This window comes from Bison bison, unplaced genomic scaffold (assembly GCF_000754665.1).
Source record: "Bison bison bison isolate TAMUID 2011002044 unplaced genomic scaffold, Bison_UMD1.0 scf7180017864302, whole genome shotgun sequence".
Taxonomy (NCBI): Eukaryota; Metazoa; Chordata; class Mammalia; order Artiodactyla; family Bovidae; genus Bison; species Bison bison.
Genome location: NW_011494874.1, coordinates 3825420 through 3849385, shown reverse-complemented (window position 1 = coordinate 3849385; position 23966 = coordinate 3825420). Strand labels below are relative to the sequence as shown.

At 43.9% G+C, this 23966-nt stretch overlaps 1 protein-coding gene across 4 annotated transcripts in view; it reads left to right on the top strand.

The window, feature by feature from the left end:
- The window catches only part of EML1 (echinoderm microtubule associated protein like 1), a 201209-nt gene that overhangs the window by 117673 nt on the left and 59570 nt on the right, over positions 1-23966 (top strand). For all 4 annotated transcript variants that reach the window (XM_010851370.1, XM_010851369.1, XM_010851368.1 and 1 more), the window contains exon 3: positions 15490-15625. In XM_010851370.1, coding sequence (XP_010849672.1) covers positions 15490-15625 — 136 coding nt within the window. The remainder of the gene's footprint in view (positions 1-15489; positions 15626-23966) is intronic.

Below are 23966 nucleotides of genomic sequence, written 5' to 3'. Positions count from 1 at the left end.
ATCCCTTTAAATAATCTTTTTCTCCTAAGTTACAAAGCGATTAAGGTATTTTAAATAGAAACCAGGTTATTCCAGGTATTCTTGACCTATGCAGCTTTCCAAAAATAAATCTGATGACTACTGTATCCTAAAGGGTACGTTTGAAGTCGTTGCTTTGTATACAACTTCAGGCTTCTAAAACTTCTATTTTTAGAAAAGGAGGGGGGGAAAATAAAGGGGCCTGCCCAGGAGTTTTCTTTTCTTGATAAAGAGTAAAGTTTGAGTTTTGGAAACTTCTTTTTTTTTTCATACTTAGATTGGATGTTTCTTTATAGCATTCTTTTCGAAAAAGAAAATAAACCAAAGCATGATAAAGTCACACCAAGAAATAGAAAAAAGGTCATAAGAGAGCTGGTGAGTGGCATGGCCTGAATGCAGGGGGCTGTGGTGTTCCCGCTTCCCAGTGGGAGAGGAGGGGAGAAGCAGAAGTGATCCCATCGGAAGCTCCAAGTTGCTGCTTCTCTTTCAGAGCTTGCCGTGTTGGCACTCCGTGTGCCCCCCTACCTGGAGCTGGCACTCCAGAGCTGTGGCTTAGTTAGGGGATACTTAGACAAGGCAGCTTTGAGACAAACCTCCTTTGGGTCTTCGAAGGCCACATTATTACTATCACATGCTGTTCTTTGGGTTTGCTGCCCTCATACAGACTGGGCACATGGTGTTCAGATTTTTTAAATACTAAACGATTTCCCCTGCAAGGTGAATTGCCAGAAGCTTAGGGCTCAGTGTCTTGAGCTTCCGGTGCACAATGTTGAGCTCTTTGCCCAGTGACAGGGATGACAGGGCCGCAGAGAAACAGGCCGCCTGGTCAGACAGGGAGCCTTGGTGTGGCTCAGCTCAAAAGAAGGGCATGGTGAGAGCCGTGACCGTCCATCAGCCATTCTAAAATGTCAGACTGCAGTGTCCACTCACTGGCCTCAGTATTGCCAGGGAGACCGTGGATAAATACTCATCCTTTTCATGACAGTGTGTGTGTGTGTGTGTGTGTGTGTGTGCGTGCGTGCATGCATGCGCTCAGTCATGTCTGACTCTTTGCGACCCCATGGACTGTAGTAGCCCGCCAGTCTCCTCTGTCCATGGACTTCTCCAGGCAAGAATACTGGAGTGGGTTTCCATTTCTTCCTCCAGGAGATCTTCCCGACTCAGGGATCAAACCCTGGTCTCTTGCATCTCCTGCATAGGCAGGTGGATTCTTTACCACTGAGTCACCTGAGAAGCCCTTTTCATGACAGTACTTCACTTACTTGAAGAAAGTGTATCCTGACGTCTAAGCTTTGACTTCCTTTATCATTCTTCATGTGACTTAATTCATACCCGAATGAGAACTGCAGTCTCGTGAAAGTAACTCACTAACGGATCAAGTTCAGGGCCTCCTGAGACAGAAAAGTTTGCAGCCAACCCTGGACAGACAGCTTACAGAGAGAGCTGCGTCTCAGGCTCTGCTTTGCCTTGGTGACCTTCCCTTATCCCCAGGACTGGTGTTTTGTGCTAATTTAACATCTCTTCTTAACCCTAGTCTCAGAATTGCTGTCCTCCTTTCCTTATGTCATTAAAATAAATAAATAAGACACAGGAAGCACTTGTTCCCATCATGCATCTCAACTGTAGGGAACCTCAGCTTTGTTCAGGTGGGGTTACCTTTCAGAGGGACTTCCCTGATGGTCCAGTGGTTAAGAATCCGCCTTCCAATGCAAGGGACATGGGTTCAAATCCTGGTCAGGGAACTAATATCCCACATACTACAGAGCAACTAAGACTGTACCTCATTACTGAGCTGGCACTTCAGAGCCCACGCACCACAACTAGATATCCGCACGCTGTAGCCAGGATCCCACAGGACACGAGGAGGATCCTAAATGCCGCAACTCAGACCCAATGCAGCCAAGTAAATAAATAAAACTTTCAGATAGGAAGATTTGTTGTTGTTGTGTATTTGCTAAGGTGTGTCTGACTCTTTGTGGCCCCATGGACGCCGGGCTTCCCTGTCCTTCACTATCTCCCAGAGCTTGTTCAGACTCATGTCCATCGAGTCGGTGATGCCATCCAACCATCTCATCCTCTGTCGCCCCTTCTCCTCCTCCCTTCAATCTTTCCCAGCATCAGGGTCTTTTCCAATGATCAGCTCTTTGCATCAGGTGACCAAAGTATTGGAGCTTCAGCTTCAACATCAGTCCTTCTGATGAATATTCAGGATTGATTTCCTTTAGGATTGATGGGTTTGGTCTCCTTGCTGTCCAAGGGACTGGGAAGATTTGGGATGTTTTAATTATGCTGAGCTTGGGTTATCATAAAGTGGGGAGAAGAAAAGCAAATAGTTTCTGGAGGCCAATATTCTTAAAATTCTTGCTAATATGAAAGTTTTTTCAATATTGTGGTTGGACTAGGGGGACAGAATGCAGTGAACAGACACCATTGTATTGCTATTCTGAGTGTAGATACAGAAAAATGCATGTGAATAAGGGAATTCCTTACAGAATTACAGGTATTGGAGAAAACTTGTATGGAAAATACAAAAGCAAAAGTAACCACTAGGGATATGACCAGAAAACTGTGGCACCTCATATGAGGGAAAGCTTTGTAATCTTCAAAGATGCTTCTGTTTTAGGTAACAGCATGGGAGATGTTTGTGTATTATATTAAAAGGCAGAATCAGGATATCAAACTGGATACGTTGTATTTTCCAACTAAACAGACAAAATCTATGCAAAGAAGAGTGAAGTGTACCAAGAGTTATCTTTTTTTTTTTTCCTGAGTGATGGGGTGATGATTTTTTTTCCTTTTTATACTTTTATACTAAATGTTCTTGGGTGTACATTCCTTAATAAGCAGAAGGAATTTATGCTTTAAAAATGACTCCTTTCTTACCACTGAAGGTGATCTTCACTGCACAAGGTCAGCAACAGGGCTCAGAGCAAATGTCTGGAGGCTGAGCTTGCTCACGTGTGTTCTCAAAAAGACAAGCGATGTGCTTTGGAGTTAAATTCATAACAGATCCATTGTTGACATGAACGACTAACTTCCATTTCAGTTCTAGGGAAGTGTTATGGGATTTTAATGTAAAATGTAGGTTGAAATCTAGTTGTCCCTTGTATGAGAGGATTGTCTGCTTTTTTATACATTAACCAACAAGAGTTCTTATTTCTCATTTTAAATTTTGCTTGGCAGTTCAGATTGTCGTTTGACAGCTTAACTTTTTAAAAACCTGAATATACCTTCTTCAGACTTTTCTGTTCTTTATATTAATAGTCCCATTAATCAACAGATCAGAGAGTAAATCACTATAAGCAGAAACCATTTGCTGGAGGCGCTGACAAGCAAGACAGTTGTGTTAATCTGGGACATCGAAACCTCGTCTCAGAATTTAGTCTTTGCGAGTACTGTTGAAAGCAAACTGCAAGTCATCCTTAAGTAGCTTCTGCGATATTAACACTTAACACTGATTTTCACTATCATACCTGAGACTGCCATTTATTAATTGGATAGGTGTTGGCCTTTGCAGTAGGTTATTTTGGATATATTAATTAATGTCACTTCTCCACAGCCCTTTGAGGTGGGTATTATTGTTCCCATTTTACAGATGAGAAGGCAGCCTCTAGGACACTGGATAATTTGCCCTGCACAAATTGTCCGTCTGGTTTGGGAAAATCTGGAATTTGACCCCTGTAGGCCTGGCTCCACTTATGTTCTTTTAGTCATCTGTGTGGCTTGGATGTACACGCCTCTTAGCAGTATTATTTAAATTAGCCTTATTCAAATCAAACCAAATATTTAAATGAATAACTATGTGACTTGAAATGAGAGTTCTTTTTTCAAGGTTTAATTTAATTTGCAAAGTATCCCAAATACAATAAATCATATTCAGCATATAATTATGTAAAATCTTGTATTATAGTCTTTTCACTATAAATTTTATTAGAGAGGTGTAACTAACAAATTAAAAAATTTTAAGTTCTTTGCAGTGAATGAAATCAATGCATATTTAACTTAGTTCTTTAACCTGGTTAGCCAAAATTAGCAATTTTTCCCTCTCTCACATCTACTGTGCTTTTTCCTTATCTTTCTCCTTACAAATTAGTTAATTACAGAAAATAACTTGTGCTTTCTTTTAGACAGAACATGCTATAGTTTCTTCCATTTTCCTCTGTAATTGCCTTTGCCAGTTTAAATAGACATTTGTTAGTGATTTGTAGAAAAGACTTGATAGATATGGAGGAGGAAATGGCAGCCCATTCCAGTATTCTTGCCTGGAGAATCCCATAGACGGAGGAGCCTGATGGGCTACAGTCCATGGACTGCAAAGAGTTGGATACGGCTGAGCGACTGAGCACTTGGTAGATATATTCAGTAGATATATTTCAGAGACTGAGAAAGATTGTTTTTAAACTTTGTATTATGAATACGTTCAAATGCATATAAAAGTAGAAAGAAATGGGCATGTGCCATCCCTGTTTTACAAACAGGCCTTGTGCATACGGCATTTTTATTTCTCCAGTATATCTTTAGGATCGGTTCCTGGAAGTGGGATTGCTGGATCCAAGGATAAATGCATCTGTAATATTGCTTGGAATTAGTGATAAGGCTCTTACCCGGCACATGAGTAATTATCTACTTTGTCTTATAATTTAGCAAAAGCACGTCACCTTTTCTGATTCCAAATATAGACATCTTTTCAATTTTGAAGTAGATAGTTAGGAATTCTGGGTTCATAATGGTCAGTTATGTTAAACTTTGAATTTCTACATATAATCACATACATGGTCATGCTTTTCATAATTAAATTTATTTTAAAACCTAATGGAATATTTTACTTATCAAATGTTGCACTTAATAACAACAACAGTTAAAAGGGTATCTTGATCATAAGATTATAACAGTATCATAATAACAAACATTAGTAGATTTGACTACCTATACTTGAATGTCTGTGTTTATATCAGCTATAGTTTTAAAAATATATTGTCAAAAATAGTATTTCATAAAAGTCTGGGTATTCCAATCCTCCCATTTCGAATGATGAAAACTTTTTCATTTCAAGCATACTTGTGAATGCTTTAGACCTGAGATTCTGAATACCTTTGTTAGAGATTTTCAGTTCCCACAGTGTGGAGTCATTTTGTAGGGAAGTTGACTCAAGGGTAGTTTGTGGGGAGTTTATGTGAAATAGTACGCACACAGACAGGTATAAACACTCTGTATGTGGCTGCCTCTGCTCCCTGCAAGGCCTGTCCACTTCAGCCTGCTGGCTCCTCTCCTTCCCTTCCAGTGGGTTAGTGGGTCTAAGAGAACTTACACAGCGTGGTAAAGTCACAGAAACTCGGGTGTTTCTTTCCTGAACACTCTTCTCACTCTAATCTAGGAATCAGGGTCCTAGATTTCAGAGCAGGAAGAGCTACCCTTCAAGCATTTATGAAGTCTTTACCATATGGACTAGGGAAGCAGGTTCCAGGGGGTCTTGCCTGTGGTCACACTGCCAATTTGGGACACTCTGGACCTCACGCCCTGGCCCCCGTCTCCCAGACCTGATCTCCTTCTGTCCTGTCCTCCCTCCACCCAATCTGGGCACCAGTAAAAGAGTGACTGTTTGGGCGATGAGAACTGTCTGGGGTCTTCCTCACCCCCTGCCTGTGTGTGTGCAGGATACAGAGAGGACACTCACGGACCTTCATCCGCCTCGGGCAGCTTTGATCGTAACTGAAATCCTACATTTAGTTCTTCTCACACAGCATTCAGGATACTAGGTTGCACCCTGGTATCCAGACTAGAGCATTTCATCATCTGAGTGCAGCCCAGGGACTGTTTGTCTATGTTTTGCCCCTAAAAACAGTTAAATGTATGTGTGTGTACGTGCTCAGTCACGTCCGACTCCTTGCAGTCCCGTGGGCTGCAGCCCACCAGGCTCCTCTGTCCATGGGATTTCCCAGGCCAGAATACTGGAGTGCGTTGTCATTTCCTACTCCAGGGGATCTTTCCAACCCAGAGATCAAACCTAGGTCTCTTGCGTCTCGTGCATTGGCAGGTGGATGCTTTACCACTGCACCCCCTGGAAATAATATTTTTTAAAAAGCTTTCCTAAACCAGAAGAATGTCTCATATCTCAGTGTCATGTCGAAGCCAGCGACCCGTTTATCTTAGCACCTGATGAGCTGGAAATTGTGTTTGAATCTTCCTTCCCTGGTGCTGTTTCTCTTCTGCAGTTTTCAAGATCACTTGTCTGAAAATGACTCATTATAGCTGCTCTTGTGTCCTGCCATTCTCATGATCCAGGCTGGTACCTGTTCAGATTGGACATTGGGAAATACGCTTTTCTTCAAAACTTTTCTTTACGGCAGCAACATTTTTTTTCCTTGAGTGGCTAATCATGTTTAGATACGGAGACATGAAGGAAATCTCATATGATGTTCTGTGCAAAATAGGTGTTTAGCAAACATACTGGTGTAGTTGTGATGCTATTCAAGAAGTCAGTGGTGACACAGGCCGAGCACACTATCGACAGAGGTGTAGCAGTGAGTGACTGGATCTTGTCAGAGTGGGGACTCTTTGCGACCTCTTCTCATTCCAGCAGTGCCCACCATTTCTTCTCCTTCCTTCTTTTCCCCTCCTCTGCACACAAAAGTGATAAGTGAAGTCGCTCAGTCATGTCCGACTCTTTGCAACCCCATGGACTGTAGCCTACCAGGCTCCTCTGTCCATGGCATTTTCCAGGCAATAGTACTGGAGTGGATTGCCATTTCCTTCTCCAGGGGATCTTTCCAACCCAGGGATTGAACCCGGGTCTCCCACATTCTAGACAGACGCTTTACCGTCTGAGCCACCAGGGAGGTCGCTTAGTCGTGTCTGACTCTTTACGACCCTTTGGACTGTAACCCATCAGGGATCTCTGTCCATGAAATTCTCCTGGCCAGAATACCAGAGTGGGTTGCCATTTCCTTCTCCAGGGGATCTTCCCAACCCAGAGATCAAACCCAGTCTCCTGCATTGCAGGCAGATTCTTTACCATCTGAGCCACCAGGGAAGCCCCTTTCCTCTCCATAGCCGCTATTTTTCTTTTATGATTTCTCATTACAGCTTTAACGATTCTGTTTGCTTTTGATGCTACTCTATTATAGTTTAATGTGTGAGGTTTATTATGCCCTCTGAGAAGGCCTGCTGCATGCAATTGATGTTCTTTTTATGGGCTTTAAAAAATCTCATCTCCTTTTGGGGGAGAAGAACAGTACTCAATTATTATGGGACTGAATTTTGAAATTAAGACTCAAGGAAAAATTAAAAACAGTGACTCAGAGGGGATTTCCTTGGCAGTCTAGTGGTTGAAATGCTGCACTTCCACTGCAGGGGGTGTATGTTCAATCCTTGGTCAGGGAACTAGGGATCCCGCATGCCTTGTGTCGCAGCCAAAAAAAGAGTCTGAAATGGCCACGCAAGTCCTTTTCTTGGAAGCGGGATCTTTGCTCTTGAAGTTTAGTGCAGTCTGATCAACAGATGTACGTGGAACACCTTCCGCGTCAGCACCGTAGCAGATGCTGCCTTCGTGGAGCCTGCCGGTGATGGGGTGGACGGGACTAGACAGCGTGAAGGGGGCACAAAGCAGGGGCCGTGGGGGCCCCGGAGGCACCCAGCCTGGCTTGGCAGGCATGTAAGCGTGTGGGAGGCAGGTCCTGGCTTAGATGCGGGAGAGGAGCAGGGGGCCAGCCATCATCCATCAGCCCTGCCACGTCCTGTAGCCAGCTCTCTGCCCCCAGGGGCGGGGCTGTATGGACCATACCTTTCAGCCTCTCGCCCTCGGCTCCAGTGAGGTTTGAGCAGCAATATCCCCAGTGGGGTCTGCAGGGAGGGAGAGTGAGGTCAGAGGCTGTACCCCTGACTCCTTCCAGGTGGGTCCTGGGTGGGCTGTGGCCCCGCCCCCTGGGTGTAGCTGCTCCTCCCCCAGCACCATCTCTGCTATTAGGGTCCAGTTACCTGCCAGCCCGTGGTCCCATGGGCATGTGATGGGGCTCGGTGTGGAGTCCAGCCCCACTTCCCAAGCACAGGGAGAGGGATCTAAATGGCGCCCCCTCCCAGCACGAATGTCTCACCCTCTCTAACCGGGTATAAATGAGACTAGCCCACTTGAAACAGCAGCCCGTAATCAAGCACTAAACTGCATGACAGAGACTGGTATGCTGTAGAGCCAGGGCCTCCAGGGAAGGCCGGGCTGGCGAGGAGAGGCCCTCCCCAGCTGGAGGTTGGCACAGACCAGTGATGCTCAGAGTGCATTCCCCAGAGCAGCAGCAGCAGCACCAGCCTGGAGACTGGTTAGAAATGCAGGGTCACAGGCCCCGCCGCAGACCTTGAATAGGGCCCAGCAAGCTGCATTTTAACTCCATGGGATTCTGCTTCACAGAAACAAGCTAGGTGGTGGGAGTGAGGTGGGTTTGCTTGTTGTGGGTAGAGGGAGGGGACCAGATAGTGACGAGCCTGGGCACCTGGTGGGAAAAAGAAGATCAAGTGGGGACAGTGATAAGAGAACAGACTGTATGATTTCAGTACCTTTAGACCAAGAGATTTTTGCACTGTGTTTTACGTTCCTGGATATGTTCTAGTGTCTCCTAGTTTATAGTCTGCAGGAACTTGAATAGAATTTGTATTTTACTGTTGTGTGAAAATTGTGTAAATCTTAATCATGTTGAATTGGTTCATGGTGATTTTCAGGTCTCCTGCGGTTGTTCAGTCGCTCAGTCATGTCGGACTCTTTGTGACCCCATGGACCACAGCACGCCAGGCTTCCCTGACCTTTACTATCTCCTGGAGTTTGCACAAACTCATGTTCATTGAGTCAGTGACACCATCCAACCATTTCATCCTCAGTTGTCCCCTTCTCCTTCTGCCCTCAATCTTTCCCAGCATCAGGGTCTTTTCCAGTGAGTCAGCTCTTCACATCAAGTGGAGTTTCAGCTTCAGTCCTTCCAATGAATATTCAGGATGGATTTCCTTTAGGCTTGAATGGTTTGATCTCCCTGCTGTCCAAGGGACTCTCAAGAGTCTTCTCCAACACCACAGCTTGAAGACATCAGTTCTTCAGTGCCCAGCCCTCTTTATGGTCCAGTTTTCACATCAAGTCTACTATATCCTTCTACTTTTCTGTGTATTCATCCCATTAATTTTTGAGAATTTGATACTGAAACCCCAGCTAAAAATTTTGACATATCTACTTAAAAAAATAATTGTAATATGTAGCGGAGCTATGGGCTTCCCTAATAGCTCAGTTGGTAAAGAACTCGCCTGCAATGCAGGAGACCCCAGTTCGATTCCTGGGTCAGGAAGATCTGCTGGAAAAAGGACGGGCTACCCACTCCAGTGTTCTTGGGCTTCCCTTGTGGTTCAGCTGGTAAAGAATCTGCCTGCAACACAGGAGACCTGGGTTCAATTCCTGGGTTGAGAAGATCCCCTGGAGAAGGGAAAGGCTACCCACCCCAGTTTTCTGGCCTGGAGAATTCCATGGACTGTATAGTCCATGGGTTGCAAAGAGTTGGACACAACTGAGCGACTTTCACTTTCACTTTCATAATGAAACTGTATATAACTTTGTTCTGTATTCCAAGTCTCCTGTAAATGTATGGTCATACTTTCATAGTTTAAAAAAGAAAGAAAGAAAAAAATCTGGTGAAGAGTGAGCTCTGATCCCTGAAATTATAAAAGAGTAAAATGATGGAGAGTGGCCTGGAGGCGCATGGGCCTGGGGGTCTGGGGACAGTGTCCTCTCCTCCCTCCTCCAGGCCTGGGTGGTGCAGTGGAGCCGGACCACACGTGTTGTCCCCACTGGATGAGATATTGCGTTTTAAGTTGTTACTACTCTGTCTGATGTCTGGCACTCGGAGCTGCCATAATGGTTTCAGCTTTTGCATTTTGGTTGATTCTGATGCAGAGACATTATTTTACCAACAAAGGTCCATCTAGCCAAGGCTATGGTTTTTCCAGTAGTCATGTATGGATCTGAGAATTGGACTGTGAAGAAAGCTGAGCAGCAAAGAATCGATGCTTTTGAACTGTGGTGTTGGAGAAGACTCTTGAGAGTCCCATGGACTGCAAGGAGATCCAACCAGTCCATTCTGAAGGAGATTAGCCCTGGGATTTCTTTGGAAGGAATGATGCTAAAGCTGAAACTCCAGTACTTTGGCCACCTCATGCAAAGAGTTGACTCATTGGAAAAGACTCGGATGCTGGGAGGGATTTGGGGCAAGAGGAGAAGGGGATGACAGAGGATGAGATGGCTGGATGGCATCACTGACTCAATGGACGTGAGTCTGAGTGAACTCCGGGAGTTGGTGATGGACAGGGAGGCCTGGCGTGCTTCGATTCATGGGGTCGCAAAGAGTCGGACATGACTGAGCGACTGACCTGAACTGAACTGATGACCTGTCACGTGGTGCAGCGGGCTGGGAGGAGCTGTTAGAGACCCTCCATGAGGGATGTTAGGATTAGGACAAGGGGTTTTAAAGGAGATTTGCTGGGACAGAGCCTCCGAATACAGTGGGAGACCAGCCCTCGGCTTTAGGGGTTGCGCTGAGGGAGCCTCTGCAGAGCGATGCTGACAGTGGAATGAACGGCAGGCGCCCGGCACTGATCCGCGTGCTGTAGTCACCCCCTTGGGCCTCTGCAGCGAATGACTACAGACAGAAATGGATTCCCTGACAGTTCTGGGGACCAGATGTCTGAAGTGAGTATCGCTGGGCTGACCTCAGGGTGCTGGCAGAGTTGTTCCTCCTGGAAGCTCCGAGGGGGAGCCTGGTCCATGCATGGTTCCCGCCTTCTGTGGCTGCTGGCCATCCTCAGCTAGAGGGTGCGTCACTGCAGTCTCTGCCTCCGTCTCACGTGGTGAGCCCCTCCTTATGCACCTTCACATGGGCTTCTTTGTTTTCCCCCTAATTGATCTTATTGAGCTATAGCTGATTTACAGTGTTGTCGTAATCTCTGCTGTACGGCAAAGTGATCCAGTTCTGTGTACATACTTTCTTTTTCATATATATAGATATTTCATTGTGGTTTGTCACAGGATATCGAGTATAGTTTCCTGTGCTACGCAGTAGGACCTTGTTGCTGATCCATTCTATACATAATGGTTCGCATCTGCTCACCCCAAGCTCCCATTGCATCCCTCCTCCCCACCCGTTGGCAACCACGAGTCTGCTCTCAATGTCTGTAGGCCTGTCTCTGCTTTGTAGATAAGTTCATCTGTCTCATGTTTTAGATCCCTCATCTAAGTGGTATCACATGACACTTGTCTTTCTCTGTCTGACTTACTTCACTTAGTATGATCATCTCCAGGTCCGTCCCTGGTGCTGCAAATGGCATGATTTCATTCTTTTTTATGGCTGAGTAATATTCCATTGAGTGTACGTATATACACATGGGCTTCTAATAAGGACATGAGTCATTGGATTTAGGGCCCACCCAAACCCAGTGTGACCTCACTTTAACCAATTATATTGGGGTTTCCCAGGTGGTACTAGTGGTGGTAAAGAATCTATGTGCAATGCAGGAGATGTGCAGGAGATGTGGGTTTGATCCCTGGGTTGGGAAGATCCCCTGGAATAGGAAATGGCAACCCACTCCAGTATTCTTGCCTGGAGAATCCCATGGACAGAGGAGCCTGGCGGGCTTCAGTCCACGGAGTCACAAAAGAATCAGAAGCAACTGAGAGATTAAGCAGCAGCAGCAGCAGCAGCAGGGCCTCAAAGATCCTATTCCTAATAAGGTCACGTTCTGAGGTTCTGGGTGAACGTGAATCTCAGGGAAGACACCACCAGCACAGCAGTACGTATATTTTTTAAAAAGACCGACAAAATGGAGACTGAAATGGTAGGTGAAGTAGAGAGAGGAGGTGGAGATGAGGCACGGATGGCATTTCTTCTGGAGAAGGTTCTGTCCTGGCAGAAAGTGGACATCAGCATGGGAGCAGACTGTGTGTGTGAGGGAAGATTTAGCATCTCTGTTTTGGAGCTGTGGTGTTTTCCTTGAGGAATATTCACTCCAAGCACTGGGCTAGGGCCCCTGGCTGGAGCAGGTACTCAGAGAATGAGGAGAGAGAGAGAGCTTGGAGGGGTGGAGAAGGGCGTCCTGCTATGGGCGGAGGGGTCTGACTGCGCTCTTTAAACCCTCTTTCACAATTAAAAAAAAGAGAAGGTGGGCTGCCCTCCGCTTTCCAGACTGAAAAGGTTCCGTGTATGGAAATGTTGGCACTCTCGGCAGTTTTGTCATTGATAGTATTTTTAAGGGCCTACTCTGAGGCAGATTTAACTTGGGGATGAACAAAATAAATTCTGCTAGTACCTTAAAATAAACGTTTAATTTTAGAATAGTTTTAGATTTACATAAAAGTTGCAAACAGAGCAGAGTTTCTGAATCCCCCTGCACGCAGTTTCACCTATTGTTAATATTTTACATTAGAATGTTTGTCACAACTGATGGAATGGTATTGATACATTATTATCAATCAAGGGCAAACTTTATCCAGATTTCCTTAGTTTACCCCTTATGTCCTGTTTTGGTCTCGGGATCCCATCTGGGATTATATTTAGTCATAGCGGCTTCTTAGGCTCCCCTGGACTGACAGTTTCTCAGATTTTCCTCGTTCTTGTTTAACCTTGACAGTTGTGCAGAGTACTGTCCTTCAATTTGGGTTTGCCTTTTTCCCGATTAGACTCAGGGCGGGTTTAGGGAGAAAGACCGCAGAGACACAGTGGTGCTCTCATCACATCTGCCAAGGGTGCATCCTGTCTGCATGACTTGCCGCTGTTGACCTTCACCTCGATTACCTGGCTGAGGTGTGTTTGTCGGGCTTCTCCCCCTTGTCACACCTCCGCACTGCGTGGTTTAGGAGGAAGCCAGCGTGCACAGGCCACACTTACGGGGCAGAGAGTATGCTCCACTACCCGAAGGACAAAGTATCCACATAAATTATTTGGAACTTTCCTGCCTGGGGGCGTGTCCTCCTTGTGTGCTTATTCCATCACGTGTTTGTATCAGTGTGAACCTGTGGATATTTATTGGATAGTTTGGGGTATAATCCAGTACTACGTTATTTATCCTGTGGCGCAGAGTGTGCCAGCTTTGGCTCTTCCCATTGGCTCCTGTGTCCCTTTGCCATGCCCCACCCCCCATCAGTGTGAGTTTTGTGAGCACTTCCTTACTTTCTGGTGCCATAAGATGCTCCAGGCTCATATTGGATGTTCCCTGTCCCAGCCCTAGTTTCGGGCTTTTCCCCAAGGGTCCCTGGTTCCTTTTGTTGTAGAGTGGGATCAGAAACCAAGGCGTGGGCCTCGGGTCTCTCAGCAGGCAGAGCTAGGAAATAGATGTCTGTGCAGGCTCACCTGTTATTACGGACCTGTGTGTCTCTGTCTTTGTTAAGCTAGACGTGCGTTCACGCTGCTGCCTCCTCCTCCGCTCCGTTCCTCCTGGTTTGTTCTAGTCCTCCCCCCTTGCTGGTCTGTCATCTTCCTCTCCAGTGGCCAGAAGCCGGTTCCTACCATCCGCTGGTGCATCCACCAGTTGTTCAGTTCTCGTGCTCACACACTGTGGTTTCAGAGCTATTAACCCACGGCCCCGTGGGAAGCAAGTTTGCCAGCCATTATTAGAATACGGTACTTATGTGCAATGCCTTTTGTAGTCTTCCAGTCTCTACTCATTTCCAGAATTCCTCTGTTGGCCCCTTTCCTCTCCACCCCCTTCCATGTGTTCGTATTGTGTATTTCTAACGCGGTTGGTTAGATTCTTTTGTCACAATCTGCATTCCGTCATGGGGTTCCTCCATCTCCTAACTGAACGTTATTTGCATATATTAGGGCTCACTCTTAATAAAATAATAAAAGGATGGATCTGTGGGTTTTGACAGCTGTGTAGTGTCATATGTCCACCATTACAATATCACACAAAATAGCCTTGCCACCCCCAAGAACCTCTGTGCTTCACCTGGTCATACCATCTCCAGTCTCTGGCAACCTCTGACCCACTTTCTGTCTCTATAGTTTAACTTTTTATAAAGTGTATAGCCTCTCAGACTGGCTCCTTTCACTCAGCAATTTGGATTTAAGATTCATCCACGGTTGCGTGGATTGGTTCATTCCTGTTATCGCTGAATCCTATTGTGTTGCCTGCATGGACTGCAGTTTGTTTACCCCTCACCCACTGAAGGACCTCTTGGTTACTTCCAGTTTTGACAGCTTTATGGCATCACCGACTCGATGGACATGAGTTTGAGCAAACTCCAGGAGATAGTGAAGGACAGGGAAGCCTGGCATGCTGCAGTCCATGGGATCGCAAAGAGTTGGACGCGACTTATCAACTGAACGGCAACAAATATTAAATGCAGGTTTTGTGTAGGCGTAAGTTTTCAAATCAGTTGGGCAAATACTTAGTGTCCAGAACAATTATTGGATCCTATGGTAAAATTTGGGGCTTCCCAGGTGGCTCAGTGGCAAAGAATCTGCCTGCCAGTGCAGGAGACAAGGGTTCGATCCCTGGGTCAGAAAGATCCCCTGGAGAAGGAAATGGCAAACCCACTCCAGTATTCTTGCCTGGGAAGTCTCATGGACAGAGGAGCCAGGTGGGCTACAGCCCATGGGGTGGCAAAAGGGTCAGACACGACTTAGCAACTAAGCAACAACCACAGTGGTAAAGTTTATAAGCCTTAGTTTGGTAAGAAACTGCCAGACTGTCTTCCAAAGTGGGCTGCCCCATTTTGCATTCCCACCGGCTCCAAAGAAGAGTTGCTCTGCCTCCTGGCCAGCAGTTGGTACGTGGTCTGTGTTCTGGACTTTGGCCCTCCTGATAGGTGGAATAGACCTATCTCATTATTGTCTTCATTTGCATTTCCCTAATGACAAAAGATATTGAGCATCTTTTCATATGCTTATTTGCCATCTGTATATATTCTTTGGTGAGGTGTCTGTTCAGATCTTTTGCCCATTTTTTTAATTGGGCTTTTCATTTTCTTTCTGTTGAATTTTAAGAGTTCTTTTCCTATTCTGTATACATGTCCTTCATCAGATATGTGACTTGCAAATATTTTCCCCCGGTCTAGGAATTGTCTTTTCATTCTCTTAATGATGTCATTCAGCTAAAGTTTTGGGTTTGTTTTTTTTTTTTTCATTTTAATGAGGCCTAAGCTTTTAATTTTTCTTCTCTCATGGATGTGCTTTTGGTGTTATATCTGAAAACTCATCAGCAAACTCAGAGTCACACAGATTTTTCTCCTGTGTTTTCATCTAGAAGTTTTGCGGTTGTACAGGTTACACGTAGGTCCCTCCTGAGTGGTCCCTTCTGAGTGGCTGGGTTTGTTGTTTCAGAGTTGTCTTTACCTTTGTCGACTCTGCTAGCATTTTGAAACGGATGTCCTTTCTCTTTCTACGTTACCTTAAGTCCCATAAAGTTCCCTTGAAAAGGGAAAGGTCCTAATTGCCTTTTCTGCTTGTCTTCCAGCAAGACCACTGGTGCAGACCTTGCCTTTAAGAACCACGGTCAACAACGGCACTGTGGTACCAAAGAAACCCAGTGGCTCCCTGCCAGCGCCCCCGGGGGCCCGGAGAGAACCCGCTGTGCCTGCCGCAGCCAAGAGGTAGGCAAGAGGCGCCTTCGATGAAAGCTGCGGCAACTCGGATGCTGAAATCAGCATTAGTCTTTTGTATGACACTTGAATATTTCTCCTTTGAGTTAAAGCTTGTGAAAGCGCAATATTTGGTGTGTTGCCAAAACAGAACCCGTGTTGATTTATTATTCTGCCTTTTTTTTTAGATATAATCACAGACTCTGATTTTACATTCACTAAAGCCACAATGTACCATTTTGTGTTTCTGCTTAAACTTCAGTTTTAATTAAAAAAAAAAAAAAGTGGGAGTATGACCTATACAAAAAAATGAATATGCCGTTCTCAGGTCTCAAGGGTTTGGAATATAGCAAAATTCAGACTGCTGTACCGAGCTTAAATTTTTGTCAGTAAAATTTGGATGGCATTTAACAGTGGAGTTTCAGCTGTTGATGTTTGTCAGATAGCGCGTAGGTCGCTCTCAAGTTTTTCACAATTTCACAATTGTCATATTAAAATTGTAGATTTTATATGCCAGCCTACTTTTCCAAATTTTTATGCTCTAAAAAACAAAACACCTGTTGGTCATCTGGCACGGAAAGTGGTAAAGAAATTCTGCAATGCGGCCTCATGAGCTTCTTCTAGGAACTTGCAGCGTCATTAAAACGTTACCTGCTGTATAGGTGTTGGGGATTCAGTGTGCCCTGCCCTGCGCTGGGGTGCCCCGTGGGTTGATGAGAGTGGGTCTGAGGCTGCATTGTGACTCAGAACGAAGATACAGCAACCCCATCGTATCTTCTAGATACAGGGTGTTTCTGCAGAGACTCGTCGTTGAGCAGAGTTGCACGGTGTTTCGTCAGATAGAGCTCTGTGTACTTATTGTTTGTGAATTTTGAGAAAATTGATTTTGCAGGGCTTTTTGAACTTTAAAATGAAATTCTTGGCCTCATTTCATACCTTTTTATTACTTACTTGAATCATTTATTTATAATCAACATGAAATGACCTTCTGGATCCTAACCAGCAGCAGTAGATATAGACTGTCTTTTATTCATCTAGATGTTGTAAGGCTGACAATTCTGACTTTTTTTTAAGTTTCAGGTTGTCATCTGTAACCATTTCCTCCTTTTTTTTTTTTCATTGTGGAAAAAAAAAACCCACAACAAAAAACACATCACATGAAACTTAGCACCTTAGCTATTTTTAGTGTACAGGTCAGTAGTGTCAAGTATATTCTCGTTGTTTTACTGCAGATCTCCAGAACTTTTTCATGTTGCAAAACTGAAACTATACCTCTTAAACAGTAAGTCCTCCCCAGAACCCTTGGTGATCACGCTTTTCCTTTCTGTTTCTATGATTTTGACAACATCAGATGTTCCGTCTGAGTGGGATCACACAGTATCCATCCTTTTGTGGCTGACTTGACATAATATGCTCAAAGTTCATTCACATTGTAGCTTGTAACAAGATTTCCTTCTTTTTTAAGGCTGCATAACATTCTTTGTGCATATATGTACCACCTTTTCTTCATCCATTCATGTTGATGGACATTTGGGTTGCTTCCACCTCTTGCCTATTGTAATAATGCTGCAGTGAATGTAGGTGTACAAATATCTCTTTGAGATCCTGCTTCGAAATCTTTGGGGGTATATACCCCAAAGTGGATTGTTAAATCATTTGGTGTTAGGTTGGTACAAAAGTAATTGCAGATTTGCATTGCTGAACTTGGCCATTTGATATTGGAATACGTTCTTAAATAAATGTGGTTGTTATATATTATTTTAATGAGCATTTCTTGCTTTATGTTTTTTGCTAATGACTTATTACTTGATGTTTATTTTATATTTATTTTAGACTAGTGAAATGATATTAGACAAAAAGCAAATTCAAGCAGTTTTCTTATTCGAGTTCAAAATGGGTCACAGAGTAGTGGAGACAACTCACAGCGTCAACACTGCATCTGGCCCGGGAACTGAACGGCGCAGCGAGGCTTCAGGAAGCTTTGCAGAGGAGACGAGAGCCTTGAGGATGAGGGCTCAGTGACTGGCCGTCAGCAGCTGACAGTAACCAGTTGAGAGGATCATCTAAGCTGATCCTTTTAAAACTACATGAGAAGTTGCCCAAGAACTCAAAGTCGACCATTCTCCAGTCATTTGGCAAATTGGAAAGGTGAAAAAGCTTAATAAGTGAGTGCCTCGTGAGCTTCCAAAAGGCAAAAAAATCATTTTGCAATGTTGTCTTCTCTTCTCACAACAGCAGACCATTTCTCAGATTGTGACATGCAATGAAAAGTGGACTTTATACAACGACGGGCAATGACTAGCTCGGTGGCTGAACTGAGAAGAAACTCCAAACACTTCCCAAAACCAAACCTGCACCAAAAAAATGCCACAGCCACTGTTTGGTGGTCTGCTGCGCGTCTGATCCACTACAGCTTTCTGAGTCCTGGTGAAAGCATTGCACCTGAGAACTGTGCTCAGCAAATCCATGAGACACACCGAAAACCGCAGTGGCTGCAGCCGGCATCAGTCCAAAGAATGGGCCGATTCTTTTCCACGACAGCGCCCAACCGCACGTTACTCGACCAGTGCTTCAAAAGTTGAACAAAACGCTCTACAAAGCTTTGCCTCGTCTGCCATATTCACCTGACCTCTCGCCAACTGATACCACTTCTTCAAGCATTTCAACAACTTTTTGCAGGGAAAACACTTCCACAGCCAGCAGGAGGCAGAAAACGCTTTCCAAGAGTCCCTCAAACCCCAAAGCATGGATTTTTACACGGCAGAAATAAACGAACTCATTTCTCATTGGCAAAAATGCACTGATTGCACTGGTTCCTATTTTGTTTAATAAAGACATGATTGAGCCTACTTGTAATGATGTAAAATCCACAGTCTGAGACTGCAATTATGTCTGCACCAACTTAATAATTCAATCTTTAACTTCTTGAGAAACGTCATAATGTTTTCCTTAATGATTGCACCATTTTACATTTGAGGAGCTTGGCGGTCTACAATCCATTGGGGTCACAGATGAGTCTGACACGATTTAGCAACTAAAGCAATGACAACATCTATCTTTATTCCAGTACCACGCTGTCTTGATTACTGTTACTTTGTAGTACGTTTTAAAATCAGGAAATGTGAGTCCTCCAGTTTTGTTCTCCTTTTTCAAGATTATTTTGGCTATTTGGATCCCTTGGGATTTCATATGAATTTTAGAATTTTTTTCTACGAACGATGCCATTGGTATTTTGATAGGGATTGCATTGAATCTATAAATCATTTTGGGTAGTATGGACATTTTAACATATTAAGTCCTCCAATCCCACAGAGGATGACTTACCATTTCTTTGTATCTTCTTTGATTTTTTTCAGCATTGTTTAATAGTTTTCTGTCTATAAGTCTTTCAACTTCTTGGTTAAGTTTATTCCTAAATACTTTGTCCTTTTCAATGCTATCATAAATGGGGTTGTTAATTTCCTTTTTAGATTGGTCATTGTTAGTGGATAGAAATGGAACTGATTTTTGTGTTTTGTTTTTTGTATTCAGTAACTTTAGTGAAATTGTTTATCAGTCGTAACAGTTTTTTGTGGAATCTTTAGGGTTTTATACATATAAAATCATGTCATCTGCAAAGAGAGATGATTTTACTTTCTTTTTTCCAACTTTGGCTGCCTTTTACTTCTTTTTCACATCTAACTGCTCTGGCTTGAACTCCCAGTACTACGTTCAATAGTAGTGGCGAGAGGGAGTATCCTTACCTTATTCCTGATGTTAGAGGAAAGGCTTTCAGTCTTTCACCATTGAGTATGATGCTCATTGTGGGCTTTTCATTTTTACTTTTTGACCTCTACTATGTTGAGATGGTTTTCTTCTCTTCCTATTTGGTTAAGTGTGTTTATTATGAAGGGTGTTCAATTTTGTTGAGTGCTTTTTCTGCACCAGTTGAGATGATGTGTCTCCTTCTGTTAATGGGGTATATTGTATTAATTTTCTTATATTGAACGGTCCTTGCATTCCAGGTGGAAAACCCACTTGCTCATGGTGTGTAATCCTTTGAATGTGCTGATAAATTCAGTTCAGTAGTTGTTGCTTGCTCGCTCATTCGGGTTCTGCTCTGTTGACCCCGTGAACTGCGGCACACCAGGATTCCCTGTCCTTCACTGCCTCCTGGAGTTTGCTCACACTCATATGCGTTGCACTGGTGATACCATCCCCCTGTCTCATTTGCTGCCGCCTTCCTCTCCTCCTGCTTTCAGTCTTTCCCAGCATCAGGGTCTTTTCCAACGAGTCAGCTCTTCACATCAGCAGAAAGTATTGGCCAAAGTATTGGAGCCTCAGCTTCAGCATCAGTCCTTCCAGTGAATATTCAGGGTTGATCTCCTTTAGGATTGACTAGTTGGATCTCCTTGCTGTCCAAGGGACTCTCAAGAGTCTTCTCCAGCACGGAGGCTCGAAGGCATTGCTTATTCGTAGTAGTCTCATAATCCTTTTTATGTCTGTGACATCAGTTGTAATATTCTCTTTTGTTTCGAGTTTTAGTTATCGCAGTCTTCTCTTTTTTTTCTAGTTTAAAGGAGGAGTTAGCGCTTTTATTGGTCTTTTAAAAAAAATCAACTCTTGGTTTCTTGATTTTTTTTCTATTGTTTTTCTTTTCTCTATTTTGTTCATCTCTGCTATAATCTTTATTTTTACTCTCCCTCTGCTAACTTTTGGTTTTATTTATTGTTGTTTTTTCCTACTTCCTTGAGAAGTAGAAATAAAGTTAATTTGTTGATTTGAGATCTGTGTTTTCATAGCTATAAACTTCTCTGTTAGTACTGCTCTCTGCATCCCACGCGTTTTGGAATCTTTTTTGTTTGTTTTCATTTGTTTCCAGATATTTTCTAAATTCTCTTGTGATTTCTTCTTTAACCCATTAGCTGTTTAAGAGTGGGTTGTTTAATTTCAAGGTTGACTTTTTAAGGTAGCAAATAGTTAATGAAAAATGAGATTCTTTGTCTTCATTCTTGAAGATTCACTTTTATAATTGAGATCTCTTTATGTATTTGGAGTTTAAGTAAAATAAAAAATATTTTCAGAGCAAAACATGATAAAAGTAAAATTTGAAATGCAGATAGAATTTCTAGCTTTCAGTTCATTTCCTGAGAGCTTATGTCAAGTATTCTTGCACTTTGTTTTTGTAGAAGCCTCTGCGTTTGATCCAAAGTAACTAGTACTCTGCTGCAGAATCTAATTGATTTGTTTTTGTTCAGTCACTCAGTCATGTCCAACTCTTTGCAACCCCATGGACTGCAGCACATCAGGCTTCTCTGTCTTCCACTGTCTTCCGGAACTTGCTCAAACTCATGTCCATTGAGTCAGTAATACCATCCCACCATCTCATCCTCTGTCACCCCGTTCTCCTCTTGCCCTTAATCTTTCCCAGCATCAGGGTGTTTTTCAGTGAGTTGGCTCTTCACATCAGGTGGCCAGAGTATTAGAGCTTCAGCTTCAGGATGAGTCCTTCCAATGAATATTCAGAGTTGATTTCCTTTAGGATTGACTGGTGCTATCCCCTTGCAGTCCAAGGGATGCTCAAGAGTCTTCTCCAGCACCACAGTTTGATAGCATCAATTCTTTGTGCTCAGCCTTCTTTATGGTCCACCTCTCACATCCATACATGACTACTAGAAAAGCTATAGCTTTGACTATGGTCAAAGTCAGCAAAGTGATGTCTCTCCTTTTTAATACACTGTCTACTTTTCCACAGAGACAAAGAGGCACAGTGGTGTTTCAGCCCCTCTTTAAATCAGTGATGATGGCAGAAATCATTTTTGATGATAATATAATAAAAGCCTACAAAGCACCAAGCTTTTAATGCCATTATCACTAATCCTCAAAACAGCCTTCCAAGGGACATATTATTATCCCTGTTTTACCAATAGGTAAACTGAGGCTCAGAGAAGTGAAGTAACTGGTCTGGGATCAAGTGAGTGGAGAGAACATGGGCTCAAACCCAGGTCTGTCTGGCGCCAGAGCTCACACTCCTTTCACTGTGATGGGCTGGTTCTTGCAAAGATTTCCAGGTCAGCGCTTGCATCTCCTTATAAAAAAAAGTGCTCCATGTAATTACTCTTTGGAAACCATCCCTCTTGTGTACCCTTGTGTAGATGATGCTCGTTAGAAACAGTGATGTTCTGAGAAGCCCCGAGAGTGCTGACAGGAGCAGCAGGCAGGGGTGAGGGTGGCTGAGCAGAGATGCCGGCAGCTTGTGTCTCTGAGAGACAGACCTGCCCATTGATAAGGGGCTGCAAGCCCTGAACCCCCAGGTCAGGACCCAGGCCTGTGCTGTGAGAGAGCCCTGGGTCCTCTGCTCCTCCAGGTATGAAGGAGCTCATGGACAGGGCTCGTCCTCAGCAATATTATCTTGCAAGGAAAGAAGGAAGGGAGGATAATTAGTAACCATCACATTTGATACGGGCTGCCCCAGTGGCTCAGCGGGTAAAGAATCCACCAGCAATGCAGGAGACACAGGAGACTCGGGTTCGATTCCTGGATCGGGAAGATCCCCTGGAGAAGGAAATGGCTACTTGCTCCAGTATTCTTACCTGGGAAATCCCATGGACAGAGGAGCCTGATGGGCTACCATCCAAAGGATCGCTGAGCAACGACTGAGCCAATTAAGCATGCATGCTTTATATATGTGTATGCATTAGCACTTTGGAAAGTTTTTTTGTATATCAGCCAATTTTAAATCTTTATTGAACTTGTTACAACATTGCTTGTGTTGTTTATGTTCTGGCATTTTGGCCATGAGACATGTGGGATCTTAGTTCCCGGCACGGGGACCGGATCTGCACCGCTGCACTGGACGCTGAGGTCTTAACCTCTGGACCACTGGGAAAACCCTGTATATCAGCATTTAGACAATAAGCTTCCTCCTATAAATATTCTTAGTCCTCTGTAGACTTTTCTTTTTCTGTGACAAAATGATCAGTCATAGTCATTTGATAAGCTGTTGTTTAGCGGTCAACTAGAATTAACGTGGTTTTCTAGATTGTCTGAAACTCTTGGTTTTCAGCATAAGGCGTAGTGATTCACTTACTTTGTTTCTTTGCCTTATATGGGCTTCCGTGGATCTGAATTCTCATCCATCTGGAAGTTGGAAACCCAAACAGTGGCCTGTTAACAGTTACTCTGTGATAAAGTTCCTATAGATCTCTCCTGAGGAGACAGAGTTTTGAAAACAGAAGCAAGCTGGGCATTCTGACTGTTAGGAGTAAAACAACCTCCAAGACATTTAAAATACATGTACAATCGTGTTAGAATTTTTCTGTAATCAGAGTTCTAAATTAAACGAACTGGGGCGTCTGCAGCGTCTGGATGGGTATATGTTTGTTTTCTTTTCTCGGGTTTTTTCAGCCTAGTACTGAAGAACAAAATCCCCTTTGGAAATTGTCCAGCACCCAGGGGTTGTGCTTTGTGTTGCCAATTAAGACTTCGATTGGGGGCTTGATTTGGAATCCTTGGGAAAAGCTTTGTTTCCATTAGTCAAAGAAGAAAAGGCAGAGAATCCGGGAAGACATTGTAGGTCGTACCTTGCTCAGTGGGGATGCTGAAGCTGACAATAGAACAACATTCCCACTGGCTCAAAACGGAGACAATCACTCATTCTTTCCACCCCTAAGTAGAGCTTTACAATAGCGCAGAGCTGTGAGAAGAGAGATCAAAAGAACAAAACTGGTGCAAAAAGAGAGCATTATTTTTAAAATGCTCCGCTCCAATTGGAAGATAGTATGGTAAATATCCATGGTTTCCAAACAAACAGCTGACAGTCCTTTGGAAAAATAGCTGCACTCATTAGCAAGACAGTGTTTGTGAAAGCCCCGAAGTCAGCACCAGGTGCTTAAGGATTTAAATCTGCTTCGGGTTGTTGTTTCGTTTTTCTAATATATTTATCATTGAGATCCACTGAGATGTATGTGTTAAATTCATATTCTGAGTCTGATCTCTGCAACAAGACTAGAGATGGGAGTATTATGCTGTTGAACAGAGGAAGATGAATTGGCACCTACCCTCTTATCAGAAAGGATGCAGTTCCCCGGTCTGGGCTCAGGTTGTGAAATGTTAGTCGCCCAGTCTTGTCTGACTCTTTGTGACCCCATGGACTGTAGCCCTCCGGCCTCCTCTGTCCATGGAATCTTACAGACAAGAATACTGGAGTGGGTAGCCATTCCCTTCTCCAGGGGATCTTCCCAACCCAGGCATCGAACTCAGGTCTCCTGCATTGCAGGTGGATTCTTTACCATCTGAGCCTCCAGGGAAGCCCCCTAGGCTCAGGTAGTTGACTTCATATGATAGAAAAAAAAAAAAAAAAAACTTATTTTCA